This window comes from Egretta garzetta, unplaced genomic scaffold, assembly GCF_000687185.1.
Source record: "Egretta garzetta isolate BGI_Z169 unplaced genomic scaffold, ASM68718v1 scaffold23, whole genome shotgun sequence".
NCBI lineage: Eukaryota > Metazoa > Chordata > Aves > Pelecaniformes > Ardeidae > Egretta > Egretta garzetta.
Window position 1 is genome coordinate 2,769,159 of NW_009259237.1, and position 19,162 is coordinate 2,788,320.

Consider the following 19,162-nt stretch of genomic DNA (forward strand, 5'->3'; position numbering starts at 1 on the left):
GGTGATGAGGCTGCGGCTGGAACGCAGGACCCTCTCATGAAGGCGTTGTGCTCGTGTTGCTTGGTGGCTTTGTGAGAGTCCCCTGTAGGAGACGGAGGAGAAAAATTTAATTAACGGTTATTCAGGGGCGAAAGCAGCCTTGGTGCTCTGCGTTCTCAAGTGGGTGGAATGGCAGAAACCCCATGTAAAGAAAATCTCTGTGCAGATAGGCAGTCGTAAGCCAGAGGGAGGGATGGAGATCTGCAGGCCCAAACTCACACATGGATAAAGGACAAGTGGTAACAAATAAAGAAAAAGTATTGGAAGCTTTTGTTCTTTTTTGGCACATCTTTAATTCCTGGGCAGGCAAACCTCCTCTACCAAGTGAAATTATGCATCGTTTTTATCTTGAGATGACTGGGTAGAGGAGGTAGCAGAGATGGGTTGTTATTACTTGACATTTTCAATTATTTATTCCATGTTTGTAAAACTTGGGTGTTTCTCTTGAAGTTTCAGCTCCCGGGGATCATCTGGTGACTTAAAGTCTAAACTAATTTCCACTTTTCAGAAACAGTAGTTGTCTGACCTTGGGGTGTTTGGAGAACAGATTGGATTCTGGACGTTTCGTTCACCCTTCAGCTTTTGAGTTATTTTGATCGCAGTTTCTCAGTCATTAAAACATGTACTTAGAGAGCACACAGGTGCTCCTCAGAGGGCAGGTCACACCTTGCACGGCAAGGAAAGCTGCAGCGTCTGTACCAGAGTTAAGTTGAAGGCCGTGGACAGTGGTTCCCATCGTGCTGCCCTGTGCTGTCATGACGGTGTCCACAGGCTACGCGGGAGACCACTTGGGCACCAACCACCCCTGCGTGGGTCGGCGATGGGCCCGGCCGCAGCCCGTGGGGTGTAGAAGTGCGTTTGGGTGCAGTCTGCATTTGTGAGTGTGGGCGGCCCACAGACAGCTACTGCAGACCAGCTCTGAATCAGTGCGGCCCCTGACCCGTGCCAGGGGCTTTTGCAAAACAAAATTACCCGGTTTGACCTGGTAAAGTTTATGTTTCCATTGAGCAGTGATAGGGACTGTGGCCACAGGTGCACAGCAGGCACACAGGTATGTTTGCTCAGGCCAAGCCACCTTGGGTCTGGTTTCACTCGTACAGGGCTTTGGGGCAATACTTGCGAATTTTCCTTCCCAATTAAGGTAGCTGGGAAATATTTGAGCAAATGCTGTTGCGTATTAATTCTGCGTGTATGTTTACATGTCGCTTTAGTCTGAATGCTTTGAGACACTGTCATTTAAGGTGCTAACACGAGACTGGTAATGATGCTGGTGTCGCATCAGTCACTGCAGAGATGGCATCTGAAGCAGTTAACAAGCAATTAGGTCCGTGTTTAACATTGCTAACTAAAACAGATACGCACAGTTCTTTGGTCAGTCAGGCATGAAAGAGCCGGGGACTGCCATGCTCAGAAAGCTGTGCAAGTTGTGGGCAAAAGCTTCCAGACTGCAGAGATTCTCACAAGAGTGTGTCCCATTCACCCTTAGAACTGACAATTCATAGAATAAGAAGGGGAAGAAATCCCAGTGTGAGAAGCAATGTGATACGCTTTTTTCCCTCCAGAAATAGCTGTTGAAGAAGGAAGCTATGTACTTGTGTTGCTGCTGTGAGACAGGCCAGGAGCTCGTGGTGCCACTTTCCCAGCAGGAGCAGTGCATGGCCGTGCTGGAGTGAGCCCCCGACGCCATGGCAGCCATCCCGCCCGGTCCTGCCGCAGCCTGCACCTTGCTCGCTGCCTGCTCGGGGCTCTCGGGGCGGCTGTGCCCCCATGGCAGAAGCAGCAGCAGGGCCGAGGTCTGTGCTCGTGTGTGGTCAGACCTACCCAGGCATGACCCCAGCCAACAGGAATGGCAGGTACTTGAATCTATGGCAATAGCTTGGACTGTTCAGGCTTTTAATTAGCTCTGCTTTAACAAATTTCTTATCTTTAGCAGTCATACCTATGGCTGAACTCCTCGACTGCGCTCCACATGAGGAGGTTTTAGTTACATTTTCTGACTAAAATGCAATCCTCTTGTTCCACACAGCTGTAATGTTAGAAATAACAAGGACATTATTAGTCATCTTGCACTTTGTTCCCTCTAACACTGAAACTTTCCCACATGAAGTTGCGAGAAGAGGCACGTGTATCACAAGAATATCACAAGAGAGATCATGATGGCGAGGAAGTACGCTGGTGTATTTTTTTCAGCACGCTGGTAGTCTCAGAGACGCGCCAGGCGTTATCTGGGAGGCGAGGCTGGGACTGCAGCATTCCCATTATGTCAGAGGGGAGCTGTTTGTTTTTAAGTAGCGTCAGGCACTGAGACAATGCAGGCTTCTCACATGAACTTGCTTACACCACAATGCTAGTAAATCATGATTATTACCCAACGGTTGCGTGTTTTTAATCATCAAAGTGCTTAAAATATTATAATAATGCTTGGCACTTCTCAACTTCAAAGCACGCTGCAAACAGTAATTAGGTCTAATAACCATGCTGTGACAGTGAGACATTGCTATCTCTTGCCTTACAAAGGCGCGGGGGGGTGTTAGCCCCTGACACGGTTGCATCATCCCGTGTGAGAGTGGAGATCTACCGCTGAAGGCTGCAACCTGATAAACTCACCTCCCTATAGGCAAATGCACCATGCCAGCAGCGGCAGGGAGGGCTTTGAAGATGCTTTCTGGGCTGGTGGGGAGGGGGCAGGACATTTTCAGCGCTCTTTCAGAGCACCTCCTTAAGACGGTAAAACCCAGTCTGATTCACATTTTGTTCCATGAGGGCCTGGAGCAGCTTTTGAAACAGCGTTGGAAAAAGCTTTACCCCATCTTGGCTTCCTGGCTGGTGTTTTTTCCCCACCCAGCAGAGTGTTGTGGAGACTGGAGAGAATAGTTGTGGACAGCCTGTGTCAACTGTGGGTCATTTTTCCTTTTGCAAGCCGAATCTTTGAGTTGAGTCCTTTTGCTAAAGCAACATCTCTCCTGTTTCTTCCTTTTAGTTTGCAACACTAGTAATTGCCAGACACATTTAAATACCAGAGACTCATAAACTGGCTAAATGTTAAAAGTGATGTTAAAAACCTAGAGCTGATTCTGATTTTATATATTTTTTAAAAGTTCCAAAAGCTTGCTTTCTTTTGGATGTTTGTCATGTTGGCTGCAAACACCAGTTGTGATCGTTCCCTGGGACAGAGTAATTTCTAGCTTGCATTTTATTAACTGCTAAATTATCTACATGAAACTTTGCACTCTTTGCTGGAGCGTTTGCAAGGTCTCTGCCTCCCACCTGAGGTGGGGGAACCCCCTTATCGTGGCACTCGCTACCCGTCAAATATGTGGGTGTCAGTCAAGAAATGTAAAAGTTATTTGCAACAAGCATTTGTTGTCACTGTGAGCACATAAGCTTCGTTTTCTACAGTAAAACAAGGCTCTAAAGAGCACTTGGGGGGGAAGAAAGGGCTTCCCTATAAAAGCTGGTGTTACGTGCCTGTGTGCGGGCTGCAGGCTGGGCGGCTTCTGCCTGGTCCCGTGGTCCCCCGCGCATTCCTGGCCGGCCTGCTGCTCTTCTGGTCCGGTGTGAAACAGAGCCTCTTCCTCGCTGCTGTTGAAAACTGGTCTGACAGGGGGGACGTGCCAAGGTGGGTATCCAGCAGGAGGAGGAAAGCAGCACAGCGTTTGTGAAACCCCGCGCTTGTGAACTCTGTGCTAGGCTGCTCATTTTAACTGCTCATTATTATTCTAATGAGCTATCGGCAAGTTGCATCAAGTTTTGTCAGAAACTCTTTTGACTTTTTTGTTTCAATAGTACGAAAGCAAATAGTAACCCGGGCTTGGCAATAGTCATTCAAAGGAAAGCCAAGCAGCAGGTTCTGCGTACCGGTGGGCAGGATGAGGTTACCTTCGCTAGCTGGCCAAGCGTGTGACTCAGCTGGCTAAAGCAACGTTGGTTTTTTTCTAACTTGTAATCTCTGCCCGATTGACAAGAATAGGTTTACGGCTACACAGAACAGGCTGGTGCTGTGCAGGCCCCCAAGTTACTCCAGGACCTTGAGAGGTGAAACAGCCTTGTCCAGAGCTGGGGGCAGGTACCCTAACCTCGAGGTGTTGCACCCGCCCTGCTGCACGGCTGCCCTGGGGCTGGGAGGTACCAACGCTGCGTCTCCCCGGGCTCTGCGTCTCCCCGGCTGCAACTGCCGGCACTGCCCTCTTGATTGCAGTTTTCACACGGCTCCCGGGCACTTGCAGAGTTTGGTGTTCGACCGTGTTCAATGCCGTCATTTAGTGAACTCTTTCGGAGGGCAAGTGGAACGTATGTTTTTGCCTTTATTACTAAAATGTAGTACGTAGAAGCCAATATATTGTAGCCATGGCTATTTGTGTGATAACTTGCTATTTCTTGTTTATGAGATAATTATTGTACGATCCCTGAATGAAATTCCTTTAAGGTAAAAGGCCTATCTTACTAATTATTGCTAATAACATGAGCACGCTGCTTGCCTACTTTATGAGTTTAAGCAAGTTGGTTCCCTAATAGGTGGCTTGGTTTTTTCAGCTGTAAAATGGGGAAAATGGTGGTTTTCCTCAGTTTTGAAAGGTGTTGCTCTGCGAGTGCTGTGTAAAACAGAGATGTCGTGACCAGGTCGGCTGTGTGGCCGGGGAGGCCAGCTGCCTGCATTCGGCTGGCGGGGGGCTTGCAGAGCGGGGTGTGAGCAGCAAGCAGAGGCTCACCAGTTGTGCGGTGCCTGCGGTGGAGGTGAGCAGCTTTGCTGCACTGGGGTGAAGTTGTTTCATGTCGCAGGGCAATCAGCTGCCAAACGCACCTGATAACATCAGCATTTTTGAGAGCCAGTCCAAACTGTTGGGTTTGCCTTGTTTGCTTTGGGTCATAGGCTTCCCGTTCCTTCCTGATCCAGGAAAGCTTTGACCCCATGGGCTCATTCTGCCAGGGATGCTGTGCTAAGGAAACAATAGGAGCAGAATTTGGGGTGTTTCTATCAACATGAGCACTGGAAGCTCTGCACACTGGGATACAGTGGGATAAGTGGGATGGATGGGTCCTCGCACACCTTTTGCAGTGCCTCAGGAGATGCTGACGCCTCCCCGAATTAGGGCATTCCTTTCCTGCAGAGATCCTGCTAGCAATAGAGTTCAGGATTTGTCCCTAACTATCTCTGCTGCTTCTAACCATATTGGGTGTGTGATGAGGGTGATGGCCAGCGTTTCTCCACCTGAAACAAACGCCCTGGCTCTGCACCAGCGGTGTACATGAGCACGGTGGAAGTGCTGCATTAGCTCATCCAAGGCAAGTCCCTGTTCTGGGTGCAGCCACTTCATTTCCACCATCTAAAGACAAGTTGTGTATTAAGGCTGGGTCTAGCAGAGCCAATGTGTCCTTTAAAAAGCCATTCTGGCCTCTCTCCTTTTCTTCCCTCCCTTCCATTTACCTTTCCTTTACCATTCACTTGAGAGGTTTAAAAACAGCTTGGATAATCAGGAGGGAAGATCTAGGGGTGGTTGCTCCTGCATTGGTCAAGAGGGGCCCTTGACCCCCTGATTGCTGTCCCAACCCCATGCTCTGTTTTGGTAATGTGTAGGATGGACCAGTTTTACCTAAGAGTCTCAGAAGAGATGGGACGGTCTCAGTGCATTGCCCACACCACCAGGCTCCTGGTCCCCACCAGAGCTACTAGGCAGCTAGAAAGACAAACAGGAGCTGACTCCACCTACCAGCAGTATGGAGACAGCAGCCCGTGAGATCGACAGCCCAAGAATGTGCACACAAAAGAAGCATTTCCCTCGGCCACGACAGTAAAACCGCCAGACAACCACATGCAGCATGTGATTTCCCAAAAGCATCAGCCCAGATCCCAACTTCTTTGTGCCACACACTGTTTCCCAGGATCAGATCACAGTGGCAACATGTAAAAGGCACTTTCAAGTACTGAAAATTAATCATATTTTCCTCAACATTGTTTATGGAAACCGTGGAGAGCACTCCTGCCCCTCTATGCTTGGCCAGCTGGCTCAGCTCGCCGGCCCTCAGAGTCAAACCCTCTGCAAAGATCGGTGGTGTTTATGGTGGAGCTGCTACCTTGCCTCGGTAGGAGATGTCCAGGCTTATTCTGTGGAGTAAAAGCTCCAGCAGCGGCCTGGGAGGGGCTCGTCTGTTGACCTGCAAATACAGAGCCTCTTGCCCTCTTCCTTGCTCTGTGTCACTGCTAACGGCTGCCAGTATGCAGCCCGTGGTAGGCACCGTGCCATCGGCTTGCCAAGGCTGCAAATGGCTCGTGAGAGCTCCCAAATGTTTGGGAGCTTTGGCCAGTGAGACCCTGGCACAAAGTGGAAATAAGGTGAGTCAGGATGAGTGCGGTTTTCCTTCTCCCTCTCTGGTTTTACACTGATAAAATGGCGTTGCTTTCAGTGGAGCAGCTCTGGTGTAAGACAGATCTGATCTATGGTATCTAAAAACTGGTTGGGCTTGGTGGTTTCTGAATTCCTGGTTTTAATCCTTTTTGTAGAGTTCCGCAGGCGCTAATGAAACAGCAAATGCTCGAAGTTGAAATCTCTTGTTTTCAGTGCAATTTTTCTGTCCTTCCCTCCGTCACATGTACCTTGTACTGCTTTAGTATTGCAGGGAGCTGTGGGAGTAGCTGCTTGTGGCATTGATTAATGTATTAATATTTTTAAAGGTGACAGGAACATCCATATGCAGTATCCCCTTGTTTGGTCCTTTGGAGACAAACACGTCACTGATGTTGATTGCAGTGGATGTATGCCTGCTGTGATTTCACCTGCTAAGAAAACTGTCTCAATTTACAAATGAGTCTTTCCCTCCAGAATAATAATTTTTGGGTTTAGATTTCAAATTTTCTAGGAACCAGTATCAGCTGGGTTCCATAACCGGCACTTAAAGTAACATTTAGTTGATAAGGAATTTGTTAAGGCAGGATGGAACCAAGAGCCTAGCCCTCACCCGTGTCTCTGGATGGACCCTCCGGGGAGGAGCGGGGCCAGGAACCGGCCACGCAGACAGGCGCAGCAGGGTGTCCCTTTCCCTTTGCATCCTGAAGGACTGGGTTTGGGGACGGAGTGCAGGATTCTGATGGTACCATATTTTAACAGGGAGAAGACTACGAGGAAAAGCGTTCTACAACGTCAATGGCAAGGTGTACTGTGAAGAAGACTTCCTAGTAAGTAAGATTTCAGGCATTTTTTTTATTGTTTTTAAACCAGATTGTTCTTTTATATTGGCTTGTTTGCTTTGAGAGACAGTTTAGTCATCTGGGGCCTCCTGCCAGTGCTGCAATCGGGAAGCGTTTACCACTAACTCATACAGGAAGGATCAGGCCCTTGGTTTGAAGTGGTGGCTATGAAACCAAGTACATAACTGTCCATAAGCCATCACAAAGTGTAAATTATGAGAATAAACACTGGAGCTGCTCAAGCTTGGGACTTGAATTGCAGCCACAAAGCCTCGCCTGCCAAGCTAGAGCTCAAAGTCAAACATCTGGGGAATACCCCCAAGAGGGGAGACGTTTTTGACTGGAGCACGTCATCGCTGTGTACAATGTTGCTTTGTTGCAGGCGCAGTTTTAATCGCTGCTCTGCTCAGAGTGATGTGGAGCTGCATTGTGATTAGCTAAAAACTGTTAGCCACGGAGGAGCAACTAATTTTCTCTCCATGTGCCCACAGCTTTTATAAATGCTTTACTTTAATAGAGACTGAGTCATGAAAAGAAAAATGAAGCTTGTTGCTGAGCTGTGTTGTTCCAAAAATAAAATATTTGTGCAATTAAAGGTGAGGATTGTGCAGTACACAGAGAATGATTTGGTAAGTGGCAGACCATTTATAATTAAGAGGACGGCATGGCTGGGAATTGAAATTAGGGAGGAATGATATATTTTAGCTCAGAGGATGATGAATTGGAGAATCAGTGTGTTGACTTTATACGATCTTTAGTTATTGAAATACCATTCGTTTAGAAGCTTGGGTCTTCCAGAATGACTTTCCGTTTCTAATGAAAATATGGCCGTGCTTTTTGCGAAGGAATTATTCAAACTATATCCCACAACAAAAATGTTACTGGCAGTTCAGCGTGCGCAAATGCCTTTCTCATCAATGCAATCCATAAAAATCATGGAAATTCCTAAAATATAAGCCATAGTTGCCTTCACATGTTACACCTTTACTCTTAGCCTACCACAGCTGGAGCCTGTTGAAAAGACCAATTTGGATTTTGTGTAGAAAATAAGTTTCTTGTTACAATTGAAATGTGTTGCTGTTTTGCTTGCATTTTGGGGAGAAAATTTTTTTTTCTCCCTTGCTTTTTTTCAGCTGTTTCTTTCCTGTGCTTCTGCGGAAGCACAGGGAGAGGGAGAAGAGGTGGAGTGTGAGATGCAAGGGCTCTCAAAACTTAGAGATTTTTATTTTGAACTGTGTTGGAATGTACTTTCCCCATGATCAAAACCTTTCATCCAGACTTATTGACATGACTGTTGTTATAAGCTTGTGATTTCAGCCTAAACATGAGAATTTTAAACCTAAAAATCTCAATCCTTTGGAAAACATCCAGTTTTCAAGGGATGGAGGGGAAACATCCTTAGTTCTTAGACATGTTCTGTAGTAGGCTTCTGAAGGGAGATACTTGCAGTGATTTTCCCACGAAAACTGAGGTTAAAGACCTGATAGGAATAAACTTTTTGCAAGTTAGGGAACTGCTGGGATGTTTAAGGCACAGTAGGTCCCACTTCGGGACTGCAGTAAATCGCACGTGAACAACGACGGGCAGAAAAGCTGAACTGGTTCTTGCTGTTAACAGGTCACGTAGGAAATTTTAGGGAAGAGTGGATAATATTTATGGGTTGTTTCTTATTGTAACTATTAGAAATGTTTAACATCCTATAGATGTCAGTATTTTAGTTCTCCTGCAGTACTGGTGTTCTCTGTGTCAGAACAGCCGGAGCAGAGTCTCCAGAGCTGTGGTTGATGGCTCATATACGATACCTGGTTCTTTAACTCCCACTGACTCAGGACAGATCAACTCCTCCTCTCTATCAAAGGTGATACATGGAATTCACTGCAATATTATGTGTGGGCCTTGAGAAAAGCCATGTTCGGCACCCAGTGTAAGAGCAGGGCTCTCCCTCCTTGGCTAAGCTGTCCCTTCCAAGGTTCATCACTGTGCTGGTGCCAGCCGCTCCAGGGCGCATCTCTTCCACCCCAGCAGCAGTTGCATTTCAGCGCTGAAATGCTGCGTGGGTCACATCTTTTAAGAGAGCTCAGTTGTCACTTAAAGCATAGCGAGTGCTAGAGAGCTTTGGCTACCACGTTGCTTCAAAAAAAAAATCAGTCTGTAAAAGTGTGACGTGAGGAGCTGCTATCATCAAGCGTTCAAAATCTGGCCTTTTCTTTGAAAAGTTTCTTTGATTTCTGGACAAAAGGTGTTAGAGAAACGTAGATGTTATCATTCATTATGAGCAATTTCCACTGCGCAGCCATAAAGCTATCCAAAGCACAGATACACCCATCAAAACCTTTGGCAATAGCCGCAAGGTACATTCTTCTAGCAAATAGTTTTCCCACATGTTTGCTCTTACTGAGGGCACAGATTATCTTTCTCTGAATCGGGCGGCTTATTTTGCTCATTCTTTCCAGGGAAGAAATGCTAGAAGTCTTTAGAGCCGCTTGTGGAGTTGTAGATGGAGAAGGGATGCCACATGCTACAGTTGTCCTTGTGAGAACAGTGCCAGCCTTCTGTGTGTGGGGTTGTGAACCGATGGGCAAGGGCTGGTAAACCCTTACCACCTGGAGGACATGGCGTACCTCTTCTTTCTTTATTTTTGTCAGCCTCCTGCTTCCAGCTCTGATTAGCTGCACATCCTCTCAGTTCTTAAAGTCGAGCCATGTTAGCTAAATGTAGTGAATGAATCAGATTTAAAAAAAAAAGAATTCCACAGATAATTCCACTTCTGCCTAAACATGGTATAGAGATTGCCTAATCTATGCAATTTCCAGTAGGAGCACTTCAGTAGCGATATCACACATTACTGAACTGTAAGGAGTAAAAAGAACAAACCCAAACCCCCAAACTTTTAATTGCTTTGCTTTCGCTCCAGGGAAGATACAGTTACTCTTTTTCATGCCACCTTAAGGTAGCAAGTCCAGCAATATCCAAGTCTTGCCTCAGCCCTGGTAGGATAGTTATTTCATGAAAGGAAATAAAATAAATGACAGTTTAATCCTTCCCTGAAAGCTCTTAGGACACAGATGGCTAACTAGCCATAACAGGGACACTGTTCCTGGTGAAGTGAACAAAAAATAAATGCCTTACTGTATAATAAATAATCCCAGTCAGATGTTCTTGTACCATTTTGTTGATAAATTGCTGCATAATCATGGGTGAAGGAAAAATAGCTCAGTAATTTTAATTTGTCTTTCCTTTTCAATGCTTAAATATCATGGAAAGAAATTTAAAAGAAATTACTGTTTTTCTTGGCAAAAAAGACTTTAAAAATGTCACCAAAGCAGCCTGAATCTTAGATCTGGGCGCTCTCTTTTTTTTTCTTTTTTTTTTTTCTTTTTCTTTTTGATAGGCTTTTTCTTTTTCTCTTGAGGTAATGAACATTATTGAGTTGGGGGTCCAGTAGAGGTTAAGAAATGAGAGAATTTCCCTCCAGGGAGGAGATGAGAGGGAAAATGAACCTTGTGACAGATGTTAGTTACATTGCTTAATGCACTACTGGAAGACACTCAGATGCTCTGGAAATAACCTATTGCAGACACCACAAGCTCCAGTGCATAGCATTAAGGTCACTCAAAACTTCCCCTTTTAAGATTCTCTCTTTCACTGTCTTATAACTTTGCCAAATTTAATCATTTAGGCTGAACTTCTTCACGCCAGGTTTTTGCCTCCGGCTAACTTAGCTGTCATTAGTTGTTGAAAGTTTCATCTAAAGCTGTTCATCCATTTCAGTGAGGAAGATCTGTCACTGTGCCCATAAATCCTCAAAGGGAAGGGCTCTAAAAACTTTGTTTTGCACATGCCAACTGCAGAGAGAGACTTAGTGCTTTGCAAGCCTCCAGGAGGCCTTTGGGAGTCTCCTTCCTACCCTGTAGGCAGCCTCTCAAGTCTTCCTTCTCTTCTCCATCCAGTCTACTGGGGTTTCTGATCCTTCGGTCCCCTACAGCAGCACCTGGTACCTGCTCAGGGCACTCTCCTTGCTACAGCTGTAGCCTCTTTCTCCAGAGTTGGTCACTGCAGTGCAAAAGTTGACTACAGAGATCATACAGGGCCTCATATCCACAGCTGTAAAACTCTCAATGGTTTTAAAAATGCAAATGTGTCGGGGCATGCAAGACTGGTAGGGAGGTGGCAAACGGAAATGATCAGCCTTTCGTGGGGGAAAGGGATAGGATATCAGTGGAGGACTAGCTGGGTGATGGGCAGCTCATGAGAGCAGGGCTTGCGCCTTCATCTCCTGTAGCACCAAACACAAGACCCTTACCCTAATTTGAGCCCCTGGGCATGGATGCAATGTAAATATTAATACTAACAAGGCAGTTGTTCTCAGTTTGTGCACGTGCTGTTTTCCGAGCCTGGCAGTGTGGGAAGTGGCCCGCCCCACTTGCTGGGGCCCTAGGAAGATAGTTTTTATTTAGTGTAATGGAAGCTGGTGTCAGCTGGAGCCAGAGGTTTGATTTTCCATCTCAGTGAGTATAAATGTTTGGCGATCCCCTTTGAGAGGTGAGCGCTGGGACTAGTGCATTAGTCAGAGAGCCCACTGCTGCTAAGTGAGACCCTCAGAAAAAATACACTCAGCTGAAAAGGTAAATGATCAAAGTTGCAGCTTGTGTCCATTTCATCTCTAATGGGAATCACAGTAAATGGAGTTGTAGATAACTGTGAGGATGTTGTATTTAGACTTGCTATTTGCATACTCCAGTCAGAGAACAGACAGACATGGGTGTTTATTGATACATTTATCAGAAAGATGGACTCAAAGCTTTGCTGCGATATTCCTGACGCATGGAAGTGTAAGGAAGTCTGTGAGCATGCTGAAGGCACTGGCGGCTCTAGGTTGGTGTCACAGGAGCTGCTTTCAAGTTCCAGAGGCATCGTGAATGCCGGGCGTTGCTGTGCTCCCAAATACTGTCACTGAAAACAAAGGCAAACAGATGATAGCGTGTTACTGTAATCGGCGCACGAGGGAGTGAAGTTCATGTTGCTACTTGTGTGTCTCACTGCAGCCCCTCCCTGCCAAAAAAAGGCAAATACTTTCCTTTCTTAGTTTTTACTAGGTTTGTAGTTTGCCAGTGGTCCTGGTTTTAGTTTATAAATTAATTTGACAGTATTGATGATTAAATTGAATTGAAGTGTTGCATCAAACATACAGATGGGCTTAAAATTCAAATTTCAGAGCATTTGGGGATAGCCAAATATTGATTGGCCTCTGCACTTTGGACTTGAATGTGAATCAGCATGAAGAGTGTGTAGAGCTGGCAGTTTGGGTTCACCTCTCATGGCAAAGCAAAGCTGTAGTGCTGTGTCCCCTATCAAGAAATTACAAGTCCATTGAAGCTGGTGGCAGAAGTCCCATTGACTTCAGGGGGGTCTGGATTTTCTCCCGGGAATTCATCCCGGAGGACAACTTTTTAAAGCTAGGGGCCATATAAAAATGTTGGCACTAAGGGTGAATGCTGCAAACAGTGCATGGCATAGCAAACTGTGGGTCTGCTAATTGAAGAAAATTGGTGTTTTGAAATAGGAGTCCAGAAAATCTCTCAAGTTTATAAGGGAGCAATACACAGGCAGTACCCGGGCCCAGGTGATAACACAGATAAACATGACGTGATGAAATGTCAATGTGTGAGTGAGGTCTGTATTCACTAGAAGGATGCTTAGCATTTCCTGAACCGTGTTAGGGATTGTTAAATGGGTCACAGGAATTACTCCTGGGCCATGGCAAAATAGACAAGGAAGGACAAAGATGGGTTTTTTTCCTGAGATGTATCGCTATGGTCTAGCTTTTGCAACTATCCCGTACTTTGTATTTGCTAGTGGAATGGAAGAGCGTGTTACAAAGTCCAGTTGGTTTCATGCCAGATAGTCACTCCCCTATTTCCTGTTGAGGTGGTGATCCAAAAAGTCAGACTATCCCATTTTTCTTAATATTGCATTGAAAAGTAAGTTACAATAACTGAAGCGCACTTAAAAGAACTAGAGCTCTTTCTAATTATGTGTAACTCCTGCCAAACACTTGTAAGCAGACAGCATTAATTTTTTTTCTATGGGAGGGTTAGAAAAAAAACATGTGAGAAAGTGGTGTGTTTCCACTTCTGTAGTAAACGTTGGTATTAGTTGCTGTTATGTTTCGAATTGAAATCTTTCAACAACTGTTTTGAATAAAATCCAGATTTTTTTTTTTTTCCAGGAAGATATGTTCTAATGTAGACAGTTTCTTTTGCAGTGTACATAATAGATGGTAGCAGTGACAATAAATAACCCACAGCAAGAGCATAGGGCTGTGCAATAGGAAGTGCCGTACAGTGTGAGTCAAGTTAATAGATTTTGGGCCATGTGATATGATGCAGAGTTAAAGTTGTTGCTTCAGGCTTTTTTTTTTTCTTAATCATTGCCGCTGCAAAGCTTCCACAGGAGTTTATTTAAGGAAGGTCTAGGTAAGAAAATAATTTTTGGCTCTAAATTAGTCAGACAGAAAGTAGCCTTGGTTGTGTGTAGGCTCTCTGAGAAGTAAATGGCCATTCCCTTCTGTGAGGCTGTAAATGCCTGACTGCGAAGGCAAAGTTAGCTGCCAGCTGAATTCCTGATTTTTGGCAGAGTTTTGTGCGTGGCCAGACAAACTGTTACCTCTGTGCAGAACATGAAGTCCCTCCTTGCCCTACCCCATGTCCTTCAAACATAACCAAGTGGAAATGCAGAAGATAAGCTGCTGCGGTAGCGTTTCCTCACTGGCAGCCAGACAGGGTGAACCAACAGGATACATGAAGGGGTTTCAGCAAGAGGAAGAGTAAAGTTCTGGACTATTTTCCTTTAGTTTAATCTCTGCCACCTGCCATGAGGCTCCCGTATCTTTGAGCCTGAGAAGGCCCCATTTTGTTCAGTTCAGTTTAATCGCTGCATTTAAATATGTGTGTAAAAAAACAACAACAAAACGCCATCTGCATGAAACCAAATTTGATATTCTCTCCCTCTCCTAATGTGATCCCATGAATTTCTTGCATTGTTGTGTCCCATGTACTAAGGGTCCCATGCAGAGAGCAAACAATAAAGCAGCGAGAAGACAGATGCTCTGCTAATGGGAAACCAAGGAGAAGAGAGTCTGTGAGGGATTACAGGCAGCCTGGGGTTGGAATACATTATTAGCATAGCACCCAATTCAGAAATTAGTTTTCAGAATTAAATGCCTGAAGCGTTTTGGCAAAAACTGCTGATCATCTCTCTCAAAAGCCCTTAGAGCATAAAAGAGTAGGAATCTCAAGTCTAGGCTGGGCAATCGCATTTGGTGACTTTGCAGTGCTGTAACAGTGAATTGTAGTTTTTACAGCTTCATACCATTACCGGGGCAGCAACTGCCACACCTACTGAAATGTAACCCACTCGATCTGCTTGCACAAACCTTTAGCAGGTTTTGAACATCCTCATCAAAGAAGAAACTGAGCCTGAATGAGATTCCAGGGTCTGTTTCCAGGAGGAAGGTTTTGTTTTGTTGAGTGCATAACAGCAGGGAAGTGCATCAGCCTCTCCTTGGGCACGGTTAGGCATGCAAAGGAGAAGTAGTGACATGTCTTTTCAGAGATCTGACATTGCTAAGGTAGAAACTTTGGGTCCTGAAGCCTTTTTCAGGCATGCTATTTTCTGAATGTTTTTGCTTTTGAAAATCATGATGAGAACATGAAACTTTGAAAGACCCTGGGTAGACAACCAAGATTGGTTACAGGACTGAGGGCAGACAGGAGAAATTGTTTCTCATAGTACTTGGTGGGATTATCCTCCATGCATAATTGTTCATTATATGCTCAAAATTCATTGTTAATTTCTTTTGGATATATTGCACATTAGACAGAAGAGTTATAAACCCCAAGATTATCACAGGAGGGCACTTAACAGGCCTAAATATTCAGGACAGAAGGGGACTTGTTTTCCTCTTACATTGAAACAAAGACTCTTGGACAGAATCATTAAGAGATTTTTTTTTGACCGTTTGATAATCAAAGTATAGTGGACAGCAAACAAAAGAAAAGTTTGGCCAGCCAAGTCTTCTACTTCATTTTTACTCTTCTATTCTAAAATAATTAACATATTTCTCAAGGTTTATTTCGTTTCCCAGAGTCTTATTTTATGTAAGTATCATTGGGGAGCTTGATTACAAAGTCTTCATTCATGCACATAAAGTGACAACTATCCTGGGAGAGAAGTCAAGGACAAGGTAATATGGGAGAAATCAGTTGGGACCAAGCTAAGAAATCAGGAAAAATAATGTACCAGCTCTTCAGCGTGCACTTGTTCTATTTGCATCTGGGTAACTAGCATCTTATTTTGAAGTCACAGAAGTGAGAGTGAAGGGTAACACTTCATTTTCAGCTTTGAATTTCAGAGCTGTTCTTTTTATAACAACTTCTTTCCATGCTTTTATATATATGCTTAATGAGCATCTATAATGAATATTTGGGAAAGTTCAAAATTATGGTTCTTATTTGTCCTGGGTACAGACTGTCTGTAGACTGCTGAACATTTCTGTCTAGTTTGAGGTTGGTCTGTATTTACATCATCTTACTGGTCTGCCAACAAAATATTTTAAAAAAAAAAAAAAAAACCTGGCAGATAGGAAGCCCTCATAGAGTAAGGCTAGAATTGAGCCCAGTACTGCTTGCATCCCAGATGAAATTGTACGTATAAAATACCATGTGTACAGGAAGCATAGCTGTGATTTGGCTTCTCCGCTAGAGTCTTGCCTATCAGCCTGTATTCACCATTTCAACCTCAGTCTCTTTTTCACGTCTTCAGATTGCAAGGGATGGCTGGTGTGCGCAAAAGCTCTTTTCCCCCCTCCAACTATGTCGGTAATAAAAGAGGCTACAAGTCTGTAGAGCATAGCCTCACCTTCTCTTGCAGTTACCTAGTTCACAAGCTGTGGGGGACCAGTGCGTCTTCCACCCAGCCCCGCTGGGAACCCACCATCGGGGAGGCTCCTGCGTGTGCTGTTGTCTGCAGTCTGGAGCAAGTCACAACTTCTCTCTCATTGCACACGCAAGATTTGTGAAGGTTAATGGTAGTCAAGTGCTTCAAAGACAGAGGTTGCTAATTTTAGTTAGTATTTTAAGACTTCATTTGTAAGGTCTCCTTCTAAAATTGAAAACCTAGCACAACAGCCCTGTTTGAACTCTCCAAGTTAAGAACAAACACTGCAAAGCAGATGTTGACAGGTGAGCTACAAAAATGCAGAGAAAACAATTTATTATTTACCTTTAAACAGCAGTGTCCACAGTACTACCATAATGTAGAAAACAGTGCTGCTAGGATCCGAGGCTGTTATTCTTTTCCAGTCCAAATAAATTTAAAGCACAAGCAGAGCTGAATCCAAAACCCTGATCTCACTGAATCGGGTCTCCAGTTTGTCTGGGATCAATAACTGTGATCAGAAAAGAGAAGAATGTCATGGTAAAGGACAGCTCCCCGAGCCCATGAAATATTTTATCACTGCTGTTAAGACTTACTGCCATTTTGCAAAGTCTTCTTAATTGGGTAATCCAGTTCTGGATGCATTTGACAAATAACAATTCTCTTGTTAAAAACAAATCATGGTTTTAATTTAATAGGGTTACTCATATAAAGAGTGATTTTGTGTCAGCAAAACCTTTCTTTCTGACAAACAGTGTAATTTATGACAGTCTAGTTAGCAATAAATGACATTAATCTGACCACTATGCCATTCTGTTCCTGGGGAATAATGTTCCCTCTTAATCAATAGCTGGATAAATGCTCCTTTGCATTCCTTATCAAATGACAGCCAGATGGTACTGGTAAATTCATTCCAGCAGGATTTTAGAATTAGCTGGGTTTGTACTATTGTTAATCCTCTGCTGTCTGCGCCACTAGGACCTACCCACCTGTTTCCAGTAACCCTCGAGTTAGCAGCCTTAGGAAATAGTCTAGCCAGATGGTTACTCAGATACAGTGCAGCCAAGAAGCATCCCAAGCAGTGAGGTCTTTTTTTTCTGCGTCAGAAAGGAGAAGAAAAAGGCAAAAAACAGTATTGTGCAGAAACAGCCAGCTAGGCCTGCCCGCCTCTGCGTTTGCGCCTCAACACCCCGGTCACTTGTGGTGACGTTTCAAGGTTTCTTAAGATTGCATGAGCTGTGCTCCTTAGCGCGTAGTAAATTTGGAGCTGTGGCAGCGGCCATACCATCGTTTACCGACTTTCTGGGCCCATCAAAGTGGCCGAGAGACCTTTTCCTTCATAATCACTTCGTTGCATAGCAACAGTAATTTTGTTTCCAACATATTGATCTGAAATAACACGTAATCCCCTCACACCAATAAAAAGGAAAACATATGGCAGCTCTAGGCTGGGAACGACTGGCTTTTGAAGTGAGGGGACAGTTAATCCCCACTAAATCAAGGGGGGAATGGAACAAGCCGTAAGCTCTGTTAGGCTGAGGCTCCGAGGATGCGTTAGATGTCTGAGCCAATTAACCTGTGCTCTGGGAGAAGAGTCCAGCTTAGACTTATCCTCCCCATTCCGTCTTTTATCTTGTGCAACTGAAGTACAATTCAGGTGAGCTTTGCTACAACCTTAATTGCTGAAATAAGCAGCGCTATGCAATACCATACAAATAACCGGACGCCCCTTCCCTCTGGCAGGAAAGAGAGCACATGCAGCACTTGGCTTATATGGGACTGCAGTAGGTGAGGGTAAAGTTCAGCCACTGCAAATACCGGTTTCAAAATTACATGGCTGGAGTTCTTCAGGCAAATGCCTCTTGCCTGTAGGGTAGTTGTTTGGTAGGTCAGTCATCTGGCCTGATAACCTCGATACTTTTTCTGTAGCTCTAAACGCAGGGCTGAAGGCAGACTTTGGCATCTGAAACAGGTTCTGCTTTGGGGATGCAAGTACAAAGTTAAGGTCAAAAATACTCAGGCAGGGAACACAGAGCTTTGGTCCCAAGTGGGCAAAGGATCTCCCTGTGGCCGTGGAGCATGGGCTGACGGTTGGGGTTTGTATCAGCTTTCTGGGGTACCTTACTGTTGTGCACGTTGTGCAGCAAACCCAAGCTCTTACAACCAGACTTTTAGATTCTTCCCTGGATAAAAACCTTGGTATCCATGAGGCAGCTAAATCCTCCTTGGGCCTGTCTTCATTTTCTAGTGAGCCCACAGCACTGAGTGAAATGTAGGTCCAAAATCTGAGTCAGTACGCATCTGGTCACTAATCTGAGCAGGAGTCGGGAGGTAAGTCCTATGTTATTTACTTCCCCAGCAACAACAATCAAAAGAGTGAATTCAAGCTAATTCCAGCACACCAATGCAAACTTGCCAGATAGGCTTCAAAAATAAAAATCAAACTCAAAATAATATTGTTACAGTGGAAACTCAATGGAAATCTCGCGGTGGTTCAGGAGGCCAAGCTGGTGTCTGAGTATGCTGCAAGAGCAGAGCGAAGGCTTCTGAGTCACTGTCTCCCAAACCTATTGTATAGTTTGCTATCATATACAGCACAGGCTGGAAAATAGCGCAGCGTCCACTTGAAAGGTATTTCTGCAGCTAGAGGAGTGGCTACTAATAATCCTTTCTTTTCTGTCGTTTGAACAGTATTCAGGTTTTCAGCAAACAGCGGACAAGTGCTTTGTTTGTGGACACCTCATAATGGAAATGGTAAGAAAGAGACCTAAATTCCTAACCGCGGGGTAGCTTGCTTTTCCCGTACTTTGGATAGGGCATTGTGAGACGTTGTGCGTTTTCCCCGTCAGACTGTCATTGTGTCTTTGCTGCTGTCAAGGTAATTTTTGAAACTGAGGCAGTAAATAAATAAAAATACCTTCGTGCTCTATTACTATTAAGGACAGTAAACTGCGCTTCTTTCTACCTGCGGTCATGGGAGGCTGTTGTTCTGCCACATGCCAG

General features: G+C 44.8%; 1 protein-coding gene across 1 annotated transcript in view; it reads left to right on the top strand.

Annotated features, from left to right (window-relative positions):
* Positions 1–19,162, top strand: part of LOC104123661 (WT1 interacting protein) — a 49,307-nt gene that overhangs the window by 20,942 nt on the left and 9,203 nt on the right. The window contains exons 3-4 of the mRNA XM_009635936.2: positions 7,143–7,210; positions 18,851–18,913. Of these exons, the coding sequence (XP_009634231.1) occupies positions 7,143–7,210; positions 18,851–18,913 (131 nt within the window). The remainder of the gene's footprint in view (positions 1–7,142; positions 7,211–18,850; positions 18,914–19,162) is intronic.